The 27019-nt window shown below is 42.9% G+C and overlaps 1 protein-coding gene across 1 annotated transcript; it reads left to right on the top strand.

Moving 5' to 3' along the window:
* The first annotated feature begins 2000 nt into the window (after positions 1 to 2000).
* Positions 2001 to 27019, top strand: LOC127229314 (E3 ubiquitin-protein ligase LNX-like). Its single transcript, XM_051194406.1, has 2 exons — positions 2001 to 2143; positions 26539 to 27019. Exon 2 carries the CDS (start codon positions 26624 to 26626, stop codon positions 27017 to 27019), a length of 396 nt encoding a protein of 131 aa, XP_051050363.1. The 5' UTR covers positions 2001 to 2143; positions 26539 to 26623.

Raw genomic sequence — 27019 nt, 5'->3', positions numbered from 1 at the left:
CGCTCCGCCCCATGCTGGGGTTAAAGGTATTTGTCCTCTCTCTTGTCCTCACTTTCTTTCACCAGGCCATATGGGTGTGTTGGGGAGGGGATTGTGAATACAGAAAAAAAAAAAAAAAAATCCCACACTCTAGGGGCCTTCATCGAAGTTCTACGCGCCTACGTTTTATTGCGCACTTTATGCAAACGTGTTTCTCCTGCACTTCGGTCCAGGGGCCATGTGCCAGAAACTCTAACTGCCTCACCAAGACGGAGCCAGTCCCTAGGGCAAGGTGAGGCCAGACAGACAGCACACAGAGGGCGGGACTCAGCGAGGGGCGTGGCCTTCCTCTGATTCCACGGGGCTCCTCCTATCCCCCCGGGACACCCTGACTCAGGAAAGAGAAGCCTTTGTCTTGGTGGGGTGATACTTGCCCCCGCCCCATCTCATCACAACCCCCAAAAAAGCCCTGCACGGGAAAGGTTCTGCTGTCTTCATTTATTCCCCGTTTCCATTGTTTTGCTTTTACTTGTACTGGATAGCCATACCCCACTTAGGTTCTGTTGGATAAAGACGCAGAGGTGCTTTTTTTGTTCGTTGCTGAAAGAGTAGCTGGGTCCCGGGTGGGAGAGGCAGTTCAGGTCCGCCTGGGATGAGCCAGTCTTTTGAAGTTGTCTCCTGGACTAGATTTCTTCTTCCTTCTCCTCCCCTTCCCATTTGCTTTATTGGGTATTGAGTGACTGGGAACTACCAATGTGGATACTGGGGGATGGGGTGCTTGTTTTCTGTTTCTTCCTCCAGCCTTCCCCCCAGCCCAGCCCAACAAACCCCTGCTAAGCTGTGAGGTATTAGAACAGGTCCACAGTTTCAAGATTAGAAGAGGCAAGGATTTTCAGTAAGCGTTTATTTAAGGGACAAGAAGAGTGTGCCTGGAGCGGCCCAGGAGAGAACTCCCCAGTGTCCCCAGGTAGCACATTCCGGAGAGTGACTACGTTGGGGAGGAAAGCTGGCCGGGAGCCACAGGTACACACAGCAATTCAGCTGCCTGATGGGGGTTGTTCACTGCGCTGGACACAAGATGCCACAGGCCTTAACCGGCAAGCACGGTTCCTCATAGTTGCCACTCAGGTGCCAGCTGAGTCGTGCCATTAGCCTCTCTTTCCTGTTGGAAAAGCTGAAGTAACCATGACTTGTCCAGGGTCACACACCAAGCCTGGGACCAAAATAACCCTGACTCCTCCTCTGCGGTTCTCCCGCAGACAACATCCCCTTAGTAAGGCGCTATCATTTTAACCTGAATCATTTAAAGTGCTCCTAATTGCAGGGCTATGGTGAACTCTAACCACCATGTGACAAGCAGACAGGGCTAGGAATGACTGAAGTTTTACCAATGCCTAGAATATACTATTGCAATGCTGGGAGAGGGGGGAGGGTATACAGAAAAGGATGCAGAAGTACTCCGGTTTTGTTTTGTTTTTAATAATATTGCAACAGAAACACACACACACAGACACACACACAAACACACACTAGGGTCTCAAATGGATGCGATTCACAAAAGCACTTGAGGGACAAATCACAGATATTGCAAATCTTCACAACCTTATCTTTTTTTTTTTTTTTTTTTTTTTTTTTTTTTTTTTTTGCGCGCACACACACACACACACACACACAAACAAATAATAATAAAGTAAAACTTCCCTTTTGCTTCTGATGTTGGCAGCTGTGTGGGCTTGGGAGGGCCTTGGAAACAAGCACGTAATGTCGGCCTGGGAAACAATCAGGCATATGCATTCGGATCTGTACACGGGGCTGGACACGTGCTATGCTCAGGAAAGAAAGTAAATTCCTTTCAGCAAATTGCTCTAACTGATTCATTTGTCCTCTGAGAGACGCCACCTACCTGCTCCCAGGTATTCAGGTAATTGACAGGGGTGGGGGCGGGGCCTCCTGGCATGTTTTAGTCCCTCAGGTCTTGGCCAGACTTCCGTGATGTCACACATTTCCTGCTCAGGAGCCAACCAATGCCCTCCTTCTTCCTTTAGCCACCTGTACACCGAAGTTGAGACTGGTCACAGCTCAGGCGGCCCTGGAAGCTTCTACCAGAAGGGATGAATATTGGCTGGCTACTGCTGCTTTGAAGGCCCTAAACACCTTTGAACAGGTGAGCAGCAACTCCATTCTCTTCCTCTCTTGGCCTTTAGATCACTGACCTTTAAGGTGTCTGAACAAGGAATTTGAATAAAAAGGCTCATTGAATGGCTCAACCCAGACTCTTGAGAGTGGAGGATGTCTGTGCCGGTCTTCCTCTGGGGCTCTTAGCCTTGCCTCTGGACAGATATTTAATCATTATTGTTTCCTAACTATTAATCTAGCTTCTGCTTGTCGGTGAAGTTGGTCTGATTCTCTTTAAAACCCCGGAGAAAAGGAAGGTGAGATGGTTTTTGAAACTTCATTCAAATGTGAAGACCAGTTCAGCCTGTTTTGTGGGGGGCTAGGGACACTCACAAAATTTAGATTCTTTTTTTTTTTTTTTCCATTGCTTTCTGCACTCACCTCATCAGAAGCAATTTTGATTGCTTCTATAATACTTTCCTAGGTTACTTTGTATTGTTTACAATAGAAAGTCCTGAAGCTGGTAAATTCCGATTCCTTATTATAAGCCTTATTTTTTTTTTTTTCTTAACTTAAAAAACAAAACAAAACAAAATCCTTGCAGTTTCCTTTGCGTGTAGAAAACATTTAGCAGTCTGGATTAGAACTGTTTACCTTCAGGCCAGATAAGCTACCTGCTGACCTTTGGTAAAGTTACTCCTCCAAGGCCACAAGAATGTTAACACCAGGGCTGGAGCTTACATTGTTGAAACTTTTGTTGTTTGCATCTTGCTTTTAATATAATATATGGAGGTGGTTGCTCTGCTAGGACCTGATATTTAAAGTAATTTTATCTCAAGGACCCATTTTTGTTTTCTTAATCCAGATCACGTAACTCTCTCCACAGCTCTAAGGGCCACACTCCACCAGGTACTATTACTAACAAGAGCAGAGGAACCATTTCCTAATCCATCTTCTTACTGAATTAGCTGGGAAACTCCAGGAGAGCAATAAAGAAGTGGGACCTTTCGTTTCATAGGCCTACATTAGTAGCTTTCCCAGAGTTAAGTTAGCAAATGGTTTGTAGAAATTAGAAGAACATGTCAATTTTCCAAGAGTATAAACTGAAACAATTAAGCTGCTTCTTACTGCTAATAATCGGTGTTGTTCTTGTTGCCAGTTTCTCTCTGACTCCTTCTCTCCTGACCTCTGTGCCTATTACTGTTCTCTAAGGTCATATGTTTGCAGAGTGGCTACTGTTCATGCCTACAGATTCCTCAGTGAATTTAGGTTTGTGAGCAGAGTGAGAAAGGATTTCCCCATGGCCTGGATTTTTTAGGTATCAATTTGTCTTTGATGCCCCAAACCTCTATAGATTTTCATCCCCTCTGGTGGTTCATCTGACTGATAAGTTATTTTTACAACAATGGATTTATGATTAATCAAATCATTTCACCATTGTCTGACTGCTTAGTATATAATGCTGTATATATTATTGCCCATGAAATAAGGGGAAAAATAAGACAGGAACCAGAGTCAGAATATCCAGTTTACATGTGTGTTCCCTGAGAAGTTCCATGTCAACTCCATTGGTTCAGGTGTATACAAAGTGTGATGGGAAATTGTACATCCTTTAACAAATTGTAATTCTCTGAATTTCTCTGGATCTCTGTTTCTTCCTCAGGAGAATGAAAGGTAAGTACCATGTGCTATAATGTGGTTCTGAGTGCATGTAGAGCTTTGAAGTTAGCAGTGCCTGGTACTGAGCCATGAGTAAAGAGAAGCCAGGTCTGCCTCTGCTGGAGGAATTTCCCTGGGAGCTTTAGGGGACTTGTGTGAACCTATGTAGCTCTCCTGCAGCTGCAATTGTTGGGAACACTGCTCTTATTACTGTAATTAATTGTCAGTAATTAACCCCATTGTTAACAGTTCGGAGAAATGCAACAGTCTGAAGGAAAGAGAATTGAATGAGCTGTCATTCACTGAGCCAGGCAGCGTGTATCCACCAGCCCCCTTGGCAAAGTGAATTCTGGAGTGGTCACTATCCCTTCCTTTCCCCAGCTCAAGGCTCTCTGGAGACATCTACAAACTGAGTTCCTTGTAGGCTTTTGAAAGAGGTCCCATTGTCATTTGGCAAGGAGTCTGGACTGTTTTCAATCATGCTACCACCCATCAACCATCACCCTGAGTGGTCGTGGGTACTTGGTCTCCTCTAATCTTGTAGGTAATCATCCTCCACTTATGACTCGATGAGCACTTAGCAGGTTAGTGTGACAGAAGACAGATAATTTGCATTCTGTATTGGGGGAGGCTTGTGAATCTTTTGACTAGGATCACCCCCTTAAGTAGAATATGCTGTGCCCTTCAATGACCTTGAATCATTGCATCAGAGTAGATGTGTCCCCAGGCTCCCAGGCAGCTTCTTCTGGTCCTAGGTTCTTTCCAAAGTGTAACACGTATTTCTGCCATTCAAGAACAAGCATCCAGGGAACTATGGATTCTAACATCTAGTCTACTACAGATTGCTGAAGGGGGACTCTAAGGAAGAGCCTCAAGCTCCTTGCCCATCACTTTCATTGCCCCCCACCGAGGATAACCTCCCCACATCCTATAATAGAAGCTAGAGAGACTCTTTGCCTAAATCTAGCTTTCAGGGTAATGGAGAGCAGGGGTAGGCAATGCCTCACCGGGCATGATGATCTTATTTAATGCCAGGTCAGGTGGTGCTGCCATCCTACAGCAGAGAACTGGTCTTCGGCATCAGACTGCCTGGGACCAAAGTCCATTTCTACCATGTGCTTTCTTTATACCCTGAGAAGGTTTTTAAAACCTGTTTGGAAAGGCTCTGGCACCATGTTAACCTAGTACCCATGTGATTTTCTTGATAAGAAGACATGGTATTAGGGATCAGATAGAGCTGGTTCTGTCAACACTATTACTAGCCTACACGAAGCACTTAATATCTTTCCCTCAGTCTGATCACCTGGAAAGTGGGATACTTAGCTGCCCAGGATGCCTGTGATATACAGTGGCAGTGGTCATGTGTGAAGTGTCTGGCACATGCTAGATGCTCAGTTTAAGCATGATAATATTCCAGGACACACATGCTACATCAACTATAGTCAGATATCTTGGCTCATGACATGGAAACAGCCCCTGGCCAGACAGGACATATTCCTGGAAAGGCCCCTATAGACTTAGAAGAAAGCCTGTTAACCAAGACTATGTTGTTATCTTGTCATTCTGGGGTAGAGTAGCTGTCAGAGCGATGTCTGGTTTTTTACAGAGCAGCAGGTGTAGGAATCGGGTGATTCAGGCATCTTCATGCAGCATGAACTCATGGTTGCACCTCTGGCATCCCCTCTGCTGTTATTAGAATCCTGCACACCTAAGGTGGAGTCATGATCATCTGCTTGGCTCAGGGCTACAGAGGCTCACTAATGGCTCCTCCCCACCTTGGTATCTCTGGACTTCCTGGCAACATGGAACTATTCTTGATATTTATGTGCCAGCATTACAGACTCACTTTTATGTGGGTGGCAAATTGACTGTCCTCTGACAGTGTCTCCAAACAATCAAAAGCCTTCCGAAACTATTTGAAGGAGACCGTGTGTCATTCTTCCTGGGTGATTTAGATTTTAAGCAGGTACTGTCTCCAAAGGACAAGGATTGGTATGAAAACCATGAAAGTTGCTAAGTACAGAGACCTACAGGCTGAGGTCAGGGTCATAGGATGTTAGCTATCTCCTCTAACTTCCCACCTCTGTCATTCCCTCCTTATTCTGTGTCCTATGGCACAAGGACACCATAGTGACCAATTGCTTAGCAACATAGATACATACTTAAAGGGAGAAAGGAATTCCTATGAACTGGTGTTTTCAAAATGCAATAGGTTTCCTGGTGGTGTGCTGAGTATATTTTCACTGAAAGTGATCACTATTTGACATATTTAACACCTAGAATGTTTGGTGGCTGGGTTGACAGACAGATGAATGTGTGGATGATGAGTGAATGAATGTCTGGATGGATGAGGGATATATATATATATATGATTAATAGATAGCTGTGTGGATGGCTGGGTGAATAGACGGATAGACGGTTGATAACAGTTGTATGTATGTGCTGTATATATGTATGACCAAAGTTTATTTGTGTTTCTTTGTCTGAGACACCTTCACATATAGCATGGAAATACATATTGTATAGTCAATTATTTTAAAGACTGCATGAGAAAAATGCATCTCCCCTAATCTGTAGAAACTTGTTTATTGAAAGTAGTAACAAGTTAAAATGTTATATCATCAAATAGAAAAAGGCAAAGGTGTTCCCACTTCAGACAGGGTGGATGAGTTGACTCCCAAATTAGAGATATGCAGATTTTAGATTTATTTTTCTTATTCCTCTTTGCCTCTTCTATCCCTCTTTAATGATTAATTCCCCCTCTTCTTCCCTGCCCAGGGAGCCATGTTCCCTGTCATTTTTTATGGTTTGACTAGTACACTTCAAAGTTCCATCCTAATTAGCCAGGAAGGCTTTCTTGTTATTTTTTTTTTTTTTTTACATCAAGAATTTTAGTTTGGAACATGTATACTTGAACACCACCATTATTTCCCAGTGACTTGAATTTGTTTCTTGTGTTTGATGCATTTGTCACAGGGACATGGGACTTTGCCAGGAGTGGAGTTGAAGCTCTCTAGGAATCCCTTTAATAGCTTCTTGGCACACAGCATGGCAACAGCATATGCATGATGGGAGGTTGAAATATGCCATTGCTATCTGTTGAGATGATTTGTATAACTTACTTGTGACTAAAGTCTGTTAGTCACATGACCTCTTTTGAATAGAACGCTGCATGCTTAGGCTCATGCATCCTCACATTAACACATGAGTCACCTTGTGTTTTCAAACTCCTCGTTAAGTATTATGGTCATACTTGTATGACATCTTCCACAGTGTGCACACACTCAGCCATTCCATCTGTGGCCCCTGGAGGCCCTTGTAAATTGGTTTCTCAGTCACCTCTAAAGACATCTGCATTACAACTTATTAGTGAGCCAAAAGGAAACAATTAGCTTTTTACACTGGGGAAGGATTGCTATCCCTAAGTATGCAGGAATCTCAGGGGCTGCCATCTCACAATGTTTACCCTGTCACTTAGCCATGTGGAGGAGAAGGGTTGGGTGGGTCACTGGGAATATTTACCTCAGTCCTGTGGGATCCACCTCCAGGAATACAGTCTCTTGGGTGAGCTTCTTAGGACTGCCACAGCTGATAACTGTAAGCTTAGAGGCTTCAAACAACTCAGTCTATTTCAGTTCTAGAGTGTAAAGAAGTCTGAAAACAAAACATCAGCAGGGCTGCAGTCTGCCTTTGAAGGATCTAGGCAAGAGAGAACCTACCTCTGCCTCTTCAGCTTTAATGTGTACAGAGTTCACTTGACTTGTGGCAAGGACTTCACACATCTCCTCTTCCGCGTCTGTCTTCTAAGGATACTAGATTTAGAGATCACTCATAATCAATACAATCTCATCTCAAGATCAAACACTTGACATCTTCAAAGGCAAATTTCCCAATTAGGCCAGCTTCCAAGTTCTAGGGATAGCCATGGATATGTCCTTGAGGGGGGGTATCATTTACCCACTACACTCATTCTGTAGCTGATGTTCATATTCCCTGCCATCTCTGTGTATGGAGAAATCTTTGTGTAGACCAGTGGTCCTCAATTTTCCTAATGCTGCCACAAGGAAGAGCCACCAGTGTTGTCTATAATTTGGGGGACAGGTATCATGTTCTGAAAGAGTAGTGTGACATGCTGAACATTGAAAAACAGAACAAGAGCCAACAGCCAAAGTAACAAGAAAGAACTTGGATCTTTGAAAACTACCCAGACCTCTTTCACTGGAAGTATTTGGAATAATAACTGGCATGTGACCCCTAGGTATGTTGAAGCTAAGATCCTTGCCTAGCCCCACATCTTGTCATTTCCAAGCCATACCAGTATCCAGCACCTGGAAGGCTGAGGGAGGGTCATGAGTGTGAGGGTAACCTGGGTTCCACTAAGTTTGAAGTCAGCTGGGATACATATATAATGAGGTCTTGACTCAAAAAACCTGTGACTTCTAAATAAAACATTTTAAAAAATGTTTTAAAATCAAAGTCACCAACCCCAGTGTGCACTCTTGTCCCTGATGGATGTGGTTGGCTAAGCTCTTTCCTCTCAGGATTTCCTCTCATTTCTCAAAATTCTACTCACTTTTATTTGTTTGTGGGTTTTGTGCATTACTTTTTTTAAAGACAGGGCCTCATGTAACTCGGGATGGCCTTGACCTCCCTGTATAGCTGAGAGTGACATTGAACTTCTCTCTCCCCTTCCTAAGAGCTGAGGTTAAGCTCTCATGTACCACCCACGCCTGGTATATGGTGCTGAAGATTGGACCCCAGCGCTTGTGTATGTTACGCAAGTACTCTACCAACTGAGCTACAGACCCCAGTCACCTGTGTGAGCCATCCTAGCAACCAGTGATGCACTAAGTTTCCTCTGTTGGCCTCACTATGTGGTTCTCCCGTTCCTTCACCTCCAGCACCTCATCGCAACAGATTGTGTCTGCTGTCTGTGTCTTGCCATTTATCTACCTGTGTCTAACCTTTGTGTCCCCAATTGAACTTAAACTCCATGAAAATGACATCGAATTCTCTCTGAGTCCTCAGAGTGTTCAAGACAAATCCCAGTCATGGTTTGGGCAGTCAGCATCCATCAGTAGAACTGGAAGAGTTGGAAAATGTTAAGGATTCAAATATATTTCTTTATGTACTTATCTCCCTAGGACTTGGTAATCTGTAGAAAAGAAGAGAAAAGAGAAGGGAAGGGAAGGGAAGGGAAGGGAAGGGAAGGGAAGGGAAGGGAAGGGAAGGGAAGGGAAGGGAAGGGAAGGGAAGGGAAGGGAAGCAAGGCTTGTTGGCATGGTCAGCTCTGAGGGTCGTGCGCCAGCTTGCAGTCATTTCTTTCCCATACTTCCCTAAGGTCAGCTCTTTCCAGGAGTCAGTGTTGATGCTTCCCAGCAATCCAGCCCTTGCTCACATGAAATACTCAGCCTTAATCGCGTGCTCTTTGCAGGAGTCCATGTTTCTAGACTAGGAAGTGGGAGGGCATCTTATCTGAGACAGAGCACATCCAGACAGGCCCAAGGGTGGCAGGTGCACCATGGCATCCAAGAGAAGAGTGGCAGGTCTCCCGTGAAGGGAGATAAAGCTCATTTCTGGACGGTGTTGTGAGAAGCCATCCCCTGGCCTCTAGGACTCATTTGTAATTGGCTAACCACCGGGGGCTCTGTTCCCTCAACCACTTCCCTTGGCTTTCCCACTTTCTGAGTATGTGTTCCCGGTTATTGACTCCAGATGTGTTCAGCCATCTCCAGATGTGTTCGGCCGTCTCTTCTTGTTCAGTTCTGCAATTTCCTGGCAGATTCTGACCTCAGTGGAAACCCTTTATAGTTTTCTCCTGTTTTTCCAGTGTTTGAAACACTGTGCAGAGGAATGTCATTCACAGATTTCACTAAAGAGTCTCTCACTCCCTCTTTGAGACCATTAATTTAGAAGTTAAGCAGAGGATGAGCTAACCACAAGCCCTTACTGCAGGCTGCAGGTACCTGCCTCAGTCTCCCAAGGTGAAGTGTATGTATGTCCCCACATTCCCCTCCAACCCTGGCTCATAGTTTGAAGCTAGTTTTGTTTTGTTTTGTTTTTAAATCCCATATGTGACTCTGTATTTAGGTCATTGAAGTGCTGGATTTGTCCTGATTATATACAAGTCTGTAAGTCAAAGACTAATGTATCTTAGTTCATAATCAGCATTTATTAGAAAGGTCACACATTATCAGAACCTTCAGTGCTCACTGAATATATCTGAAATTCAAAACATAAGGAAGATTAATAAAGAGAGATACGGCTTATCTTGACTTTGGAAATTACTTTCCCCAAATAATCCATTTAAGAGGGTCAGCCAGGGCCAGGGCACTATTGAGACAAATGTGCCTGCTGGGCAAATTCTTTAGAAAGAAAGCAGGTGGCCAGGGCCACCATGGGAAGCAGCTATTGGCACTGGTCCACTGAGCTTTTCCATGGTTTAACTTCTGCTTAGGAATGAGTGTCCTGGCTATGGCTGGGGAGTGGGTCCAGCAGCCAGTTTGAAATTCTAAGTCCCCATGATGTCCAACAGTGCCTCACCCAAAGGTTTATAGCATCATCCACAAAACCTCTATACCTGGGGTCAAATTTTTAAATTTTCTTCTGTTGTGTTGTGATGCCGGAGGATGAACTCAGAGTTGCACATAGCTCAGGAAAGCACATCATCACTGAGCCCAGAGTTCACACCTCCAGACTGGGCTCAGCTTCTATCTCATGTGTGTTTGTGTTCATGGGGGGTATGCATGCATGTGTGGGTGCAGACATGTATAAGCAGGAGACAGAGGACAACCTCGGGCATATGTGTATGCATGAGTGCACACATGTGTACTTGAGGACAGAGGACAACCTTGGGCATGTCATTCCTCAGGTACCATCCACCTTGGTTTTTTTTTTTTTTTTTTTTTTTTTTTTTTTGTGAAAGGGGCTCTCTCATTTGACCTAGAGCTTCCTCATCAAGCTAGGTTGGCTCAGGGATCTGCCTGCTCCTCAGTGCTAATATTAAAGCTCATGCCATAAGGCTTTTCTGTGCTTGGCTATTTTTTTTGTGGGGGCAGGGGAGTGGAATCTGGGGGTTGAATTCAGGCTCCCGTGGTTTCAAGGCAAGCACTTCAGAAACTGAGCTCTCTCCAAGCCCTTCTCCCTAGGATCCTTGGAGCTAAGGATCTGAGTGATCACTTGGTATGGGTTTAGTCTATGTATATTTGAAATACACTGTAAACCATCAGAGTTCGTTAAGGGCTAAAAAGATTTTGAAAATAACTTTAAATCGTCATTACAAAACAATGCTCAGTGTGGTGGCAAACACAGGAGGCTAAGGCAGGAGGGTGGCATGGCCATGGTCAGCTTGGACTAAATAGTAAGACCCTGTCCCCACCCTCCCCCACATCACAAGACCAACACCATTCCACTGGGGTGGAGCCTCCTGCTCTTTGCCACATCTGGGCAATGTCCTGGATGGCAAGACCTGCTCATCGCTTGGCTGGGATCTCATAGATTCACACAGCAAAGCTTTTGCAGGACCCAGCTGCTTTGTCATATTCTCTGAGACACGCCGCTACACTCCTTTCCCGTTGTTGAAACAGTTGTCCCTCTTGTGAACCCTTCAGCAAGTCGTGCACCTAGTGTCTGTACCAAGTATGAAATGGGGTGGGGCTGTAATCAGAGCAGAGCTTACAGGTTTAGTGGCACACCTCTGAGGCACTGGCCAAGTCCACAATTTCCTCGTTGCACCTGGCTGGCTACCAGGGGTGATGCAAGGAAAATATAAAGACTCATCAAGGCTGTTAATCCCAGCCTGGGTCTAAGCCACAGTGGTGACACCCCACTTTCCCTACTTGAACTCCTAAGAAAAACAGTGATAAGGCCTTGATTGTAGGTAAAGCAAGTGAGGCACTCACCTTGTGGTGCAAAATTTAAGGCATCAAAAATCCTCAGTAATGGTGATTTTAATAGACTTCATATTAGTCTTAGCATTGTTGTGACAAAGCACCTGAGAAAAGCAAATTAAGGAAAGACTCTGCTCACAATTGGAAGGGCTCCAGTCCATCATGGCTGGAAGGCAGGACTGTGCAGCGCTGGTCACATGCACTTATAGTCAGGAAGCAGAGAGAGAGTGCTGGTGCTTGGCTCAGTCCCTCCTTTTCCCCATCGTGGTCAGTCCAGGGCTCCAACCATCGATTAGCCCTGCCCACATTCAGAGTGAGTCTTCATTCCTCAGTTAACCCTCTTTGGAAAAACCTTAGGTGTTGCCATGGTGACATTGAAGATGAATACTCAGTGCTTTCTTTAAAAATCAAAAAGCAAGGCAACAACCTATGATGCTCAAAGAAGTGGAACTAATTTAAGGATCAGATCGGTAGGCTATGGTTATTGGGGAATTACCATCACAGTTTCTTTCTTTCGTCTCAGGCTGTGCCACGGCTCAGCATAGCACCAGTGGGATCAGTGTGTTTTTCAGGGACAGACTCAATGAGGTTTTCTCGACATACTGAGATAGTGAGGCGTTTTCTGAAGCAAGGCTGTCAAACCTCGTCCCCAAGTTGGGACAACTGTCTCCATCTGGGATGACAAGCATGCCTCCCTAGACATTTTCCTTTTCAAGGAAAGAGGGGGGTAGCTGGAGCTGGAAGGTGGTTTCTTCCTATCACTCTCTCACAGGTTTCTCCCTGTTCATCATTTAATCTTTTCACATACTAGTGAATTTCAGTGAATATTAATATTTGTGATGCGGGTGGGAAAATATCATTGACTGTTTAATTGGTTTCCATTTCTGTCATCTTTCACTGTGTGTTGTTCATACATTTGAAAATGAGATTAATGAAACAGAAGCCCCAAATGTCCCAAATGCCATCTGTTCTAGGGAATAACAGATACTGGACTGTTGAGCTGCTGAAGGCCTTCTTTTGTTTACATGAAGCCACTAAAAAGCTTTCCATATTCTCAGCTTTTAAAAGCTTCTAACCCCAGATCTTATCTCTCAATCCATCTACTACGAGTGCTGTCCCCCTGCAGTGTGGATGCTTCTGGAACCCCCCTTCCCACCCACAGACACCCAAATCCACAGATGCTCAAGTTCCTTCTACAAAACAGTGCAGTATTTGCATTTAATAATCATATATGCTCCCATGCGCCCTAAATCCTTTCTAGATTACTGATATTATCTAATACAATGTAGTGTGTTGTTCTGCTGAAGCTTTAGGGGGAAATGATATGAAATGAAAGGTTCCATATTTAGCATGGATGCCTTCCCTGACCCCAACCTGTGATTGACTGAATCCAGGATTTAGAACCCTCACGCAAGGATGGTTTTCTCCCTCTCTGCGCCTCCCCCCTCCCACTATCATCTATTCTTCTGTTTCTCTGTCTCTCACTACCCCTTCCTTTTCTTTCTATAGCCAATGATTCCCATCAGTCCTCAGAGCAGCATCTCCTGGGTGGCCACTCACCAGTGTGAGGAAACATCCTAGGATGGCTGGAAATCAGCTCAACAGGGAGGCTTCCCAACCTTCTGGAGTTTTGGAGCTTACCCTTTCCAGGCACTGTAGGAGACACACTAACAGATTGGGGTGCTTGCTATAGAGAGTTGACGAGCATCACAGAGAGTAGAAACTAGATGAATCCAGTTTTAGTCCAGAGAAGATCATATCTTCACGTATTAAAGCACTAAGGAATGCACATACTCTATAAAGATCTCCATGGGCAATACTGTGTACACTGGAGAGGAAAGGCGCTATCGGGAGACAAATCCTTACTTCAGTGTGTGATCATTTCCCCTGATATAAAGATTTACCCGAGGGTAGATCTCTTTCATAACACCACTACTGTATTGGCTACTCTCGAAACTTCCTTTCAATGAAGTGTCTTTGTGTCCTCTTTGATGGATACTGATGCAAGACAAAATGACCATCCTTACAAGTGGAAGGATCATCGTAACTTTCTCATTTATTTCCTCATTTGTTTGGTTTTACAGTGCTGGGCCTTGTGCCTGATGACAAGGACCCCACACCTGAGCTCTAGATGCCAGCTGGGATTCCTTTGATGATATGGAATCTCCTACTATTAGAAATCGGGATTCCGGAAATAATTTCAGATACATTTTAGGGTGAAATTTGTTCTTTCAACAGGAGAATATGAACTCTCAGTGGAGCCAAGAGATGTGTTTATCCATTAATTTTCTGTGAGCTTTCAGGATGCCCCGGAAGAAGAAAGAGGGTATCAAAGCACACCAGATTCTCTTCAAAGTTGATCTAGATTGTGTCAATGTCTGAAAGTCAAGTTAGTCTTATGTCCTGCTCTAAGTGAAGAGAAGGGAGAGATTGTTTCTCACTGTGGGAGACCAAGAAAAGAAGACTTCTGCTTTGTGTTTTCTTGTTCTAAACTGTATGAAAGCCACATCCCACATCTTCCTGCACCCTCAACCAGGACCAGAAGGACTGGCCTACCATACTGATCATATATAAATAAATACTCTCTACCACCTAGGCCCCACACCTTACTTTTTAGGAGATAAGGGTGTTTATCTGTTAGATTAAATGATCTTGATGCTGTTGTCTCACTTCAGCAGCCAGGAGCGTCTACATCTAAAAGCAGGACATGTTATCTGTTCATAAGATAGAAACAGCTAAAGAACTGCCAGGTAAATTGAAAGACTCTTATTTTCCAATGTATCCACCTGATACATTGCTGTAGAGCTCAAATGGCTTATACAGCCAACCCTCTCCTGGCCCGCTTTTATTTATGTGGACTTTATTTAGTCTAAAGTAAATTCACAAAAATATATATAAGTGGTGTTTACATTAACATTACATTAAGAAATTGGTTTACCATCTGGCCAAGAGCCAGTGGATTCATTACTCTGAGAGGGAAGGAGAGGGAGAGGGGTTAGGAGAAAGGGAAGAAAGGTTAGAAGTAAGGTGGGGAGGGGGGAAGCAGGAGAGGTAAAGCCTGCCTGATTTGCTCACCATTGGTCTAATGCTGTCTCTGGGGCATTCCAGTTCTCTTCAAAGGCAAGGACTCTATCTCCTTAGAGCTGCCAAAGCTCTGCTTACAATGAGACTTAGAGAAGTTAAATTCTTCTCATTTCCTGGGTCTTTTACATTGATGTAGTTACACTATTGGGGTTCTGACCAGGTTATAGTGGAGAAAGCTGCTAGGAGACAGAGGCGTGGAAAAGTATGGGGAGGTAGACACTGGGAGCCCGGCCTGGATAGTTTCCTTTCTGGCATGTCTGACTGGCCAATCACTTATGTGCCATATTCCAGTTTCTGTCTGTTTAATTAAAAACAAAAAATGTCATTAGGTATTGTCAGAATAAAATGACACGCTAATAATGTCTTTAGCACAGTGCCTAAAACATGGGAAATTCTAATAAATTGTTAAAAGCAAACTTATAAAAACATCCATCCAGATGGGCATGGTGGCACAAGCCACTCAGGAGGCAGAGGCAGGCAGATGTCTGAGTTTGAGTGCAGCCTGGTATTGCGGTAAATAAGGGTCAGGATAAACAAATAGGCCGAATAGATGTTTATTCAGGGAGAAATAACTTACAACCTAGACAGATGAACACCAGGAAATTCAACCCGATCCTCTTCTGTCCGAGTCACGCCAGAAAGAGAGCGCCTTCCTGGCCCCCTCCGACCTCCTTCCTCAGGTCACCTCCGCCCATTGCTCCACCCCCCAATGGGCGTGGTCAGTGCTACAGAAGGACTACCTCACTACAATTCCCCTTTTAGTCTAAAGAAAAGATTTAGGCTTAATACAAAACTATATACAAAACAGTGAATAACAAGTGTGCTCTAAGAAAAGGAAAATCGAGAACAAAATGACCTACATATCTAGTCCTAGGGTGAGGGCATAATGGAGTTTACAATAGAGTTGTCCTAAGCTGGAAAACGTAAGTCTAGTACCTAATATATCTAACTAGGAAGAGAGAATAATAGTTGTGATAGTTTAATCTTCAACCTCATCAAGACCTGAGAAGGAAAATAACAATACTAGAGTAGACAGGAAATGCGGATGGACAACTTCCAAAACGGTGCAGCAAGGACAGAAACAGCAAGCCACCTGAACAGTCACCCTAGGTCTCACAGCGACGTTGGTACACCCAGATTTGGCTAAGGCCAAGAGAACTTGACAGACCACAACAACAGCAGGGAAATAGAATGGCTGTCTTACCCTGACTTGGCAAGGTCAAGCAGTCTTCTATATTTGTCTCCTGCAAGCACATAGGACTGCATGTCCAAATCAGTGGTCAAGGTGGGGGCAATTCTATGCCCAACAGGCCATTAGCTGAGGCGAGATTGAACTCCAGCAGGAGCAACAACAGTGTCCAACATATTTTCGGGGAAATGCACGGTGCTGTCAGGAGCAACAGTGTCTCATGTCAAAGGAGTACTAATATTAAAACATTTAAATGCCATGTTCTGCATGTCTATGAAGGATTGAAGATTAAGCATCTATATCTGACTAATCTCATAGGTACAGGAAATGTGAGTGAAGATAATCTATAATACTCGGGAACTTAGCTAAAAAGACTGATTAAAACTTTCCTGAGTAAAGCAGGAACAAATACTTAAACAATATAACTATTTACATATACCTACATGTAAATCCCTAAAATAGAGGTAGAGTATAAGTGTCAAGACAAGAGGTAGAACTATAAAGGGCAGCAAGATAAATATCCCAAATTGTATCAATATACAAAATGTCTTGAACACAAGAAAAGTATACATACATAGAATATGGTAAAAAATAATGTGCATAAATATTATAAGTGGAAACATTTAACACAATATAACAAAATATAAACTTAATTTTACATAGCTTACCACATAGGAATGCATAACAATGTAAGCTGTAAAATACTATCTCATTCAAACTCAAATTCTCAAGGAAATAGGCTAATCTACTTATATCCCATCTAAACCATACCTTTACCCACCATTCCCTATTCCTGTCTAAAAGATAAACCCGAGTGTAAGCATCACCCAATCCCAAATAACTAAAACCAACCCAAAGACGATGACTATTATCCCAAATTTCCAAGGGTAGGGAAAGGGGGCGTAGTCATATTAAGATTACTTCCTGCTGAAATGGGACGATGATTGCTCCAATGGATCCTGTAGGAAGAAAATTTTTAGCAACCAAATTTCTCAACAGAACTGGCTGTGACATATGTAGTTAGTCACTGTGTGGCAGAAAATTCTTGACTGTAGTTCTATTTGAAACTGGCCAGGGTGTAATAAAAAGGTGCACCATTACAGCTAGCTAGTCATGAGTTGTCTCGAGCAAAACAGTCTCAAACCGGTTTTAGGGTGATGTTTGTAGTTCCGATGCATCAGGTTGAGTCAAGTGGAAATGATGATGTGGGGCCCCATCTTCTTTCCGGAAAGTTCAAAGACTGCTGTTAGGAATCGTTATTATTCCTTGTGGAAAAGTTACACATCAATATTAAAGTAAAATTTTCAAGTTTTAAGGTATGCATTAGGGAAAGACAACAATAAGCATTAAAAGTATGTGAGAAAATTAGGATTTCAGAGAGAAAATTGCATAAGATATGAGTCCCCAGATTTTGTTTCTTCTGCCTTACACCAATTGGCTTCTTGATTTAAGGCAGAAACCATGAATTTAATCTTAACAACATGCTTGAATTTAGAGAAGGAAAGCCAAATCCAACTCCAAAGCCAGCATTGGTTTACAAAATTTGGGACTTCAGGAATACTAGATAATAGAGAGAAATAGATTTCTATATAGAAATAGTTTACTACAATTAAATTTTTTTTTTTTTTTTTTTTTTTTTTTTTTTTTACCATATATCAGATTCTGCTTCCTTAAGTGATTGTTTCTGAAAAGCTGTCTTCTCTTCTGTAGGCACCTACATGTTCAGTGTCTTTTGGCTGTTTGATGATAGGTTTTCTCTGTTTTCCTGTAAAAACAAGAACAGAACACTTCCCCTACCTTTGAGAGGCCTCCGCACACCTCATAGGACCTAGTTTGTTGGATGACTTGTCATTTCTCTTCATTAAGATGCTTCTCTTGTTCAACTCGGATCTTGATTAACTTAGATGGTATCCATAGTTTTTCTTCTCCTGTAGATACAAATGCAAAACCCCTACCCCAACGTAACACATATCCTGCTTTCCATTCTGAGGTCAGTACATCCTTGAAATACACTGGCTGATTTAGTTCAGAAGTTTTTTCTATTGTCCAGTGTCTTTCTGCAGCTGTTTTTCCTTTTTCATCAGCATTAAGAAAGTTTAATGTTAATAAAGCATTATGTAATCTGTGTTTGGGTGTTTTGGTTCCTCCTGCCTGTTTATGGAGCATTTCTTTTAAAGTACGATTGGATCTCTCAACCACTGCTTGTCCTGTAGGATTGTGTGGTATACCAGTTATGTGCTTTATCTTGTAATACTCAAAAAACTGTTTCAATTTGCTGGAGACATATGCTGGAGCATTGTCAGTTTTTATTTGTGCAGGTATGCCCATAATGGCCATTACCTCTAAAAGGTGCGTTATAACAGAATCAGCCTTTTCAGAGCTCAGAGCAGTAGCCCACTGAAACCCTGAAAATGTATCTATAGTGTGATGTACATATTTTAATTTTCCAAATTCTGCAAAATGAAACACATCCATTTGCCATATTTCATTCCTATTTATACCTTTAGGGTTACTGCCTGGTGGTAAAGGAGTTTGGTTATAGAATGAGCAAGTAGGACATTTCCTTACTATTTCCTTGGCTTGTTCCCAAGTGATAGAAAAATCCTTTTTTAAACCTTTGCTGTTCACGTGGTGTTTCTTATGAAACTCTGAGGCTTCTAGCACACTTCCTATCAATAAACGATCAATTTCATCATTGCCTTGTGCTAGAGGACCTGGCAGACCCGTATGGGATCTGATGTGTGTTATATATATAGGATGAGTCCTCTTTCTGATAGTATCTTGTAACTGTATAAACAATGAAGTTAATTCTGTATTGTCAGGAATAAATTCTGCAGTCTCAATGTGTAAAACGACTCTCTCTGCGTATTGAGAGTCAGTAACTATATTGAGGGGTTCTTTAAAATCCATAAGTACCATGAGAATGGCATACAATTCTGCCTTTTGTACAGAATTGTAAGGGCTTTGAACCACTTTACTAATATTTCCTGATTTATATCCTGCCTTACCTGATTTATTTGCATCAGTGTAGAATGTATGAACTCCAGAAATAGGTGTTTTTCTTACAATGCGTGGAAGAATCCAAATCGTTTTCTTTATGAATTTGATTCTCTCAGTTTTGGGATAGTTGTTGCTAATTGTTCCCAAAAGTTACTGCAAGCTCTCTGCCAATATTCGTTATCTTTCCATAAGGAAGAAATTTCCTCATTAGTTAAAGGTACTATAATTTCTGCTGGGTCCCTTCCTATTAGCTGACGAAGTCTTAATTTACCTTTTATAATCAAGTCAGAGATCTTTTCTATATATGTTTTCAGTTTTTTATTCTGTTTATGTGGTAGGAATATCCATTCTAATATGATATCTTCTCTCTGCATCAAAATCCCTGAAGGATATTCTCTAGATGGTAATATAACCAGAATACAGTCTAGGTTTGGATCCACACGGTCCACATGTGCTTCTAGTATCCTCTTTTCTACCCATTCTAATTCCTTCTCAGCTTCAGCTGATAGTATTCGTGGACTATTCAAGTCCTTATCTCCTTTTAGGGCCATTTTCAAGTTTTTCAAATCATGCCCTTCTACTCCAATTATGGTTTGCAGTTGAGAAATCTCTCCTAGTAATTTTTGAAGATCATTAAGAGTCTGGTAGCGATCTCTTCTGATCTGTACTTTTTGTGGTCTAATTTTCTGTAGACCTATTTTATATCCTAAGTAGTTGATAGACTCTCCTTTTTGTATTTTTTCAGGTGCAATTTGTAATCCCCAGCGAGGTAAAACTTCCTTTACTTTCTCAAACATTTTTTCTAATATTTCTCCTTTAGAGTCAGCTAACAATATATCATCCATGTAATGATAGATTATGGATTGTGGAAACTGTTTACGAATTATTTCTAACGGCTTTTGTACGAAATATTGGCACAGGGTGGGGCTATTTAGCATTCCCTGTGGCAAAACCTTCCATTGATATCTCTTCACCGGTTGAGAATTGTTATAATTAGGTACCGTGAAAGCAAATTTCTCTTTGTCTTGTTCTTGTAAAGGTATAGTGAAGAAGCAATCCTTTAAATCAATAACTATAATAGGCCATTCTTTGGGTATCAAAGAAGGCAAGGGCATTCCAGGCTGTAGAGAGCCCATTGGCTGGATAACTTTATTGATGGCTCTCAGGTCTGTAAGCATTCTCCATTTACCAGATTTCTTTTTGATCACAAATACAGGAGAATTCCAAGGGCTGGTTGATTCCTCAATATGTCCAGCATTTAGCTGTTCCTGAACCAGGCTTTCTAAAGCTTCTAACTTCTCAGAGGTCATAGGCCATTGTCCTACCCAGACAGGTTCCTCTGTTAGCCATTTTAAAGGTAGGGCTTTTGGTTCCTCTGTTTGTTCAGCATTTGTATTTTGTTTTTGTACTGCCTGGATATTTGGTCTCTGTCTTGTATAGTACTTAACAGTATTCTTTCCACAATCATGAGGTCGTCTATGGTTCCTATCTAATACAGGAGGAATGTTAATCTGTGTATTCCATTGCTGTAATAGATCACGACCCCATAAATTTATCACTACATCAGCCACATATGGTCTCAACCTCCCTCTCTGTCCTTCTGGTCCTATACAGTCAATCCATCTCGTGCTTTGTTTTACCTGAGCCAGGGTTCCAATCCCTAAGAATTGAACATTTACCTCATGCAGGGGCCATCTTTGAGGCCAAGATTTATTAGATATGATAGTTACATCAGCTCCAGTGTCCACCAGACCCTCAAACAGTCTATTATTCATCTTAACTATCAATCTAGGCCTATGACTATTTATAGCAGTTTGCCAAAATATACGTTTTTCATTTCCTTCTGTCATGTTTGATTCAACTTCCGTCACTAGTTCGTCATCCAGAGCAGTATGAGTTTTTATAATAGGCACAGAATTTTCTAATTGTCCTGTGGGAGATTGTCTTCCACTGTGACTGGGAATGTTCGAACCACCTGTGATGTGGGGGCCTTCGAGAGGCCCCCCAAGGAGTTTCCCGATGGTAAAGGGTTTCCTTGCTTGTCTCTGGTCGATCTACACTCATTTGTCCAGTGTCTGCCTTTGCCACACCTTCTACATAACCCAGAAGGCTGAGGCCTTCTGTTTGATTCATTCCTGGGGGTGTTACTTCTAGGGAAGCTTTGCCTACAATTTCTTTTTAGATGTCCTATCTTACCACAGTTATAACATCTGACATTATGATATCTTTTCAAACCTTTGGGGATGGCTTCTCCTACCCAAGCTTCTAAGTCACCATAGTAAGGAACTCTGTTATCTTGATATCTTCTCTGACCTTTAGATATGGCTTCTCCTATCCATGCTTCAGTCTTATTGTCATTATACTCAATGTTGCCTGTATATAGGACCCATTCATCCAAGGGTGCTGATCGCATTTTTAAAGGCCAAAGCACCTGTTTGCATTGAGGATTCGCATTCGTATAAGCTAAAGATTCTATGAGTATTCGCCTAGCATCTATGTCTGCTATCTCTAATTGTACTGCCCTAGATAATCTTTCTAAAAAGATACTAAAACGTTCTCTAGGTCCTTGCTTTATCTTGGTATAAGGTTCTATCCTCTCTCCTAATTCATGAACCTTATCCCAAGCATTCAAAGCTGCTGTACTGCATAGAGACAAGATGTGTTCATCATAGGCAGCTTGGGTTTCTGGGTCAGCATAGAGACCCTCACCAAGAATTTTATCTTGGGGAGCTTTATACCCTTTCTTTAAGCCCTGAAGTTCAAGAGCTTTTGCTTCCTCTCTCCATAAAGCCCTCCATTCTATTTGAGAGGCGCTTTCAAGGACAGCTGATATTAATTGATCCCAATCCTTAGGGGTTACCTTGTTATTCCATGCCCATGATTCTACTAATTGCTTCACATAAGGTGAATGCATGCCATAAGAGACTACTGCTTCCTTTATACCTTTTAAATCTTTCATACGTATTGGTTCCCACTGATATGCAACGACACCTTTTGGATGTTTCTTCGTTGCTGGCTTTTCATGAATAGATACAGGGAAAGCTCCCCTGACCCTAAATGGTGTGGAAAATTTTAAATCTTTTTCATGCCCTATTACCTGTAGTTCTTCTTCTGATGTATCAGACTGAAGGTCTTCTAAAGCCTGAAATCTATTCACCATTGTTTCTTTGAGTGTCTGAACTTCTTGAATCAAATAACTTTCTAGAGACTTCATTGTATCAGTCAGTTTCTTACTTTCTCCAACTACAAATGATTCCATGTTTTTAATCTTATCATCCTTAGATATTATCTGAATGGCGTGTAAACTGCCTTCCAGAAACAATGTTCTATCTGCTAGCTTGCCATTATCCTCAGACATGGAAGAGATTCTGTCATCTAGTCTTTCTATCTGATGTTCCAGTTTTTTAAACTTATTAGTAGCTTCCTCCGACCAGGAGTGGGCTGTTTCTGCTAGTTTGTTAATGCATTGCATTGTTTCTGTTCTGGTTATTGAAGTATCTGACATTAAACAAATTATACCTTTCAGCTCGCCAACGCCATCTTCAATATTCTGAATCTTTCTTTCTATATTTTCTATGCTTTGAATTCTATCATTTTCAATGTTTCGAATCTTTGTCTCTATGCTTTGAATTCCATCATTTTCAATGTTTTGAATCCTTGTCTCTATGCTTTGAATTCTATCATTTTCAATGTTTCGAATCTTTGTTACTAAGTCTCCCATGGTTTGTACAAGTTCCTTATTGTTTGCTGTAATCTCAAACCATTTCTTTAAGAATATCATGTTAATGATGAAACCCATTGCTATTACAAAATAAAAGTATATATTGGTCCAGTCATAAGTTTCTTCTGCTAAAATCCCTTCTACATATGAAGTAAAATAATTCCTAAAGTTCTGCATAGTAAAATTATCTGCCATAGTTATAGAACAATTTATCTCAGATTTTATATCAGCTTAAATTGCAAAGGATGTTACAATTACCTTAGGTGTAATTCTGCTGTCCTGGAACTTTGATGCTTTTAGTTGTATATCTCCGCTTGTGGTAGCTACGCCTGGAGGTGTGTCATCAAATAGCGCCTAGCCGCCCAGGCTCGTCTGATCCCGGTTCCTGTAAAAAGTTCTTAACAAACTATGGCAAGCAGAATTTTGTTAAAAGGGGACTTTTGGAGTTACTTGTAACACAAGACGAAACGCGTGCAAGCCGGGCGGGTGCCGCCGGGCGGGTGCCGCCGGGTGGGTGCCGCCAGGCGGGTGCCGCCGGGCGGGTGCCGCCGAGAGGCTCTGCGCGAATGCAAAGTCCCGTGCGGAAATGGGCAAAAAATGTTAAGCGGTAAGTGCCTTCTCAGGTCTGCTTTAGCGGCAAAGATCTCCTTTGCAGTAAGGAAGAGGCAAATGTACCGAAGCTGTGGTGAGTCCACCTGGTTAAACCCTGCCCGTTGGGGAAGGTGGGGGAGGGGGGGCGGCTTCTGCCGCCTGGGGGCAAAACCCAGGTAAATCCCACTTCTGACACCAGATATTGCGGTAAATAAGGGTCAGGATAAACAAATAGGCCGAATAGATGTTTATTCAGGGAGAAATAACTTACAACCTAGACAGATGAACACCAGGAAATTCAACCCGATCCTCTTCTGTCCGAGTCACGCCAGAAAGAGAGCGCCTTCCTGGCCCCCTCCGACCTCCTTCCTCAGGTCACCTCCGCCCATTGCTCCACCCCCCAATGGGCGTGGTCAGTGCTACAGAAGGACTACCTCACTACAGCCTGGTCTCATATATAGTAAGTCTCTCTCTCTCTCTCTCTCTCTCTCTCTCTCTCTCTCTCTCTCTCTCTCTCACACACACACACACACACACACACAATCACAATAACAAAATAAACATTTCCTCTTAACACAGAATCATAGAAATCTATTCATGCATGGGAGTTTTATCTAGTCTAATGACCTACAGGGTCTTTTCAATTGTTTGTTTGGGTTGGGTTTTGGTTTTTCTTAAGGTAGGATTCTTAGTGCAGAATATTATAAAGAATGTGATGTGGGAGTGAAATACAGGCAAGGTAGGGCAGAGGTCAAGCATTAATCAGCTTCACACTACAATAATGAAAGGTCTCAGTCAGTGCCCTTGCTTTTTACTGCTGTGCAGACACCATGACCAAGGCAATGTATAGAACTGGAGCACAAGGGGACTAATGGGAGGGAAGTAGGTCTAAATGGGAGAGCACAGTGGGGATGTGTAGCGGAATACGTTCAAAGTACATTATAGACTTGCTTGAAACCTCCTTATGTGTAATATTTTATAATAAAAATGTTAAGGGCTCATCTCAATGGCCTTATGACCAGCCCTTCGCCCCACCTCTCAAGGCTCCCCGCATCCTTCCCTCCCAGTAGCAGCACCCTGGGGACCAAGCCCTGTAGCGTGTGGACCTTTAGGAGGCACTTGGCTGGACCACAGCAAATGAACCTGGGTCTCTTCTAGTCTTCTTCCACGTGCAGTCCCAGGAAGATCCAGAGTGAGGCACCTGGCCCCTCCCAGAACACACTTTAGAAACCACACATCAGGCCTACACCACCCCGTCACTGAAGGAGGGATGGCTTAACTGAGAAGTTGTTCTTTCATTCCACCTGGAGCTGTAGCCTGGTTTGCTGTTGGGGTGTCTCCTACAGCAGAGTGAGAAAGGACAGGGCTGGAGCAAGTAGGAGTGTGTGACAGAGCTCTAGAAGAATCTCCAAAGATCCAGAGCCTCCCTCTACTCTTCTGAACCTTGCTCCCTGCCATAAGATGACAACCTTTTGGGTGGTCCATTTCCATTCCCAGATTTATTTTTTTAACCATTTTTTGCTCTTCCCAGAAGCATTTCCTGTGAACTTCCAGTGTCTTTACTTAGAGCCTTGAAAACAAATAACTATGTAGGTTTCCATGTGCTCTGACTGACAGCAACTCATGCCCTTCCCCGAACGCTCTACCTTTTGCCTTCTGGGGTCCCAGTCAGAGAGAAATAAAGTACTGTGCTTCCCAAGTGTTCTGACATTTCAGGCATTTTACTTCAGCCCCTTTTCTGAACTATTCTTTCAGGCATCCTAGCTGAGTTCAGAAAATAAACATCAAAGCTGACTCAGTGGAAGTTGGAAGGCATGTATTTTTTTTCTGAGATAAGGCTGTGTTTGGACAAATAAGTTCAGAATGTTTGGGAAAGAAGAGCGATGCAGCACGGTGTATGAAACCCGTGCTCCTTCCTCAGGCGGCTGGCCCCCTCTGTCCAGATCATGTCTTCATGCCCCTGGAGAAAGGCGAAAGTCTTTGTTTTTGAGAAGAGAGTTGTGTTGGAGGTGAGGGGAAGCCAGATGCTCCCTCGGCATAAACAATGACAGAGTCCTGGCTGGCAATGGTTATCTGGTCTCTACCAAGTTGTGTGAATGCCCACCGCCTCTCTGGACTGGGGACTCCCTAAAATTGCATTCTTTACATGTGTTTTTGAGGTTTCCCCCTCAACTCACTTCCGAGTTGTAAAATCAAACATTGAAAAAAAAAACCCATTCTTTGGGGACTCTTTCTATATCAAAGGAAAAGACATACTGCCATGGGATTTTTCTGAGAAAGATATTAATATATGATTGGATCAAAGACTACTGTTATGACAAAGCAGAAAGATCCTCTTGTAGGAACTGAAGCTTCAGTTTCTAGGCCAACAGTACTAGACTAAAGACAAAACAAATTCTGAAACACATGTAAGAAAATCACTCATAGTTAATTTGTACTCAGTAAACATCAAAGAGCTTCACCAAACTTATGTAACCTATAAGATGGGCTATTGTTAACCCTTTCTTGGTTAAAGACATCTACACACAGTAATAGTAGGCTGAACTCAGAGGCCACTTAACTAGTGACAACTCAACAATTGAGGATGGTAATGAAGACAGGAAAAAAATCCAGGTCATAACCATAGTAAATATACCGAAGACACAACAAACAGCACAGGTGACCTTTCGAAGGCTCTGGTGGCCTGCTCTGTCTGAGTTTTGGAGAACTACATCAATTAGTCTCCAGTCTGAGATTTTTTTGAAATTATTTCTTGCTCCGGCCTGACAAAGTGTTAGATTAAAAAAAAATGATCCATTTGATTTTGTTAACAAATTGTATTTCTTGCCAGGCACGGTGGCACACACCTGTAGTCCCAGCTACTTGGGAGGCTGAGACTGGAGGATTGCTTGAGTCCAGGAGTTCTGGACTGTAGTGAGCTATGCCAATCAAGTGCCCACACTAAGTTCAGCATCAAAATGGTGACCCCTGGGAGCAGGGAACCACCAGATTGCCTAAGGAAGGGTGAACTGGCCCAGGTTGGGAATGGAGCAGGTCCAAACAAATTATATCCCTTTTATATGATCTACACACTTCACCAGTAGACAGGACCCACATGATTATTAATCCATGTACATGGGGATATCTGTAGGTTTCCATTATTCCTACAGTATGAAATGGAGGTACAGTGAAGCAAAGATAGTTGCCCAAGCATTTAGAGTAGATCGCAGGCCTGGCCTTCTAAGTCCGAGCCCAGCACTGTCCCCCTGCTCATACAAACCCCAGTCCCCTCAGGCTATGGTGTGAATATGAGCTGCCTTTTTCTCTTGTAGGTTTTCTCTTGGGTGGCTCTTAGAATCTCTTGACCCGGTCCTGAGGAAATACTGCTTTCCTGGATTTCTTGATCTTCACTCAACCATGAACCAATCAGACCTAGCTGATGACCCAGATCCCAACCCTGAGCCCCTGTGCATGGTGTGTGGCCAGAACCACTCCCCAGAAGAAAACCACTGCTACACCTACACGGAAGACGTGGACGACGACCTCATATGCCACATCTGCCTACAAGCATTGCTGGACCCTCTGGACACTCCATGCGGACACACCTACTGTGCCCTGTGTCTCACCAACTTCCTGGTGGAGAAAGACTTCTGCCCTGTGGATCGCAAGCCTTTAGTTCTGCAGCATTGCAAGAAGTCCAGCATCCTGGTCAACAAACTTCTTAACAAGCTGTTGGTCACCTGTCCATTCACAGAGCACTGCACCGAGGTGTTGCAGCGGGGCGACCTCCAGCATCATTTCCAGACCAGGTAG

The sequence above is a fragment of the Phodopus roborovskii genome, unplaced genomic scaffold, assembly GCF_943737965.1.
Source record: "Phodopus roborovskii unplaced genomic scaffold, PHOROB, whole genome shotgun sequence".
NCBI classification, from domain to species: Eukaryota; Metazoa; Chordata; class Mammalia; order Rodentia; family Cricetidae; genus Phodopus; species Phodopus roborovskii.
The sequence above is the reverse complement of the archived record's forward strand: the minus strand, read 5'-3'. Positions and strand labels throughout refer to the sequence as shown.

Coding starts and splice junctions, on each gene's coding strand:
- LOC127229314 (XM_051194406.1), top strand. CDS start 26,624: ATGAACCAATCAGACCTAGCTGATGACCCAGATCCCAACCCTGAGCCC.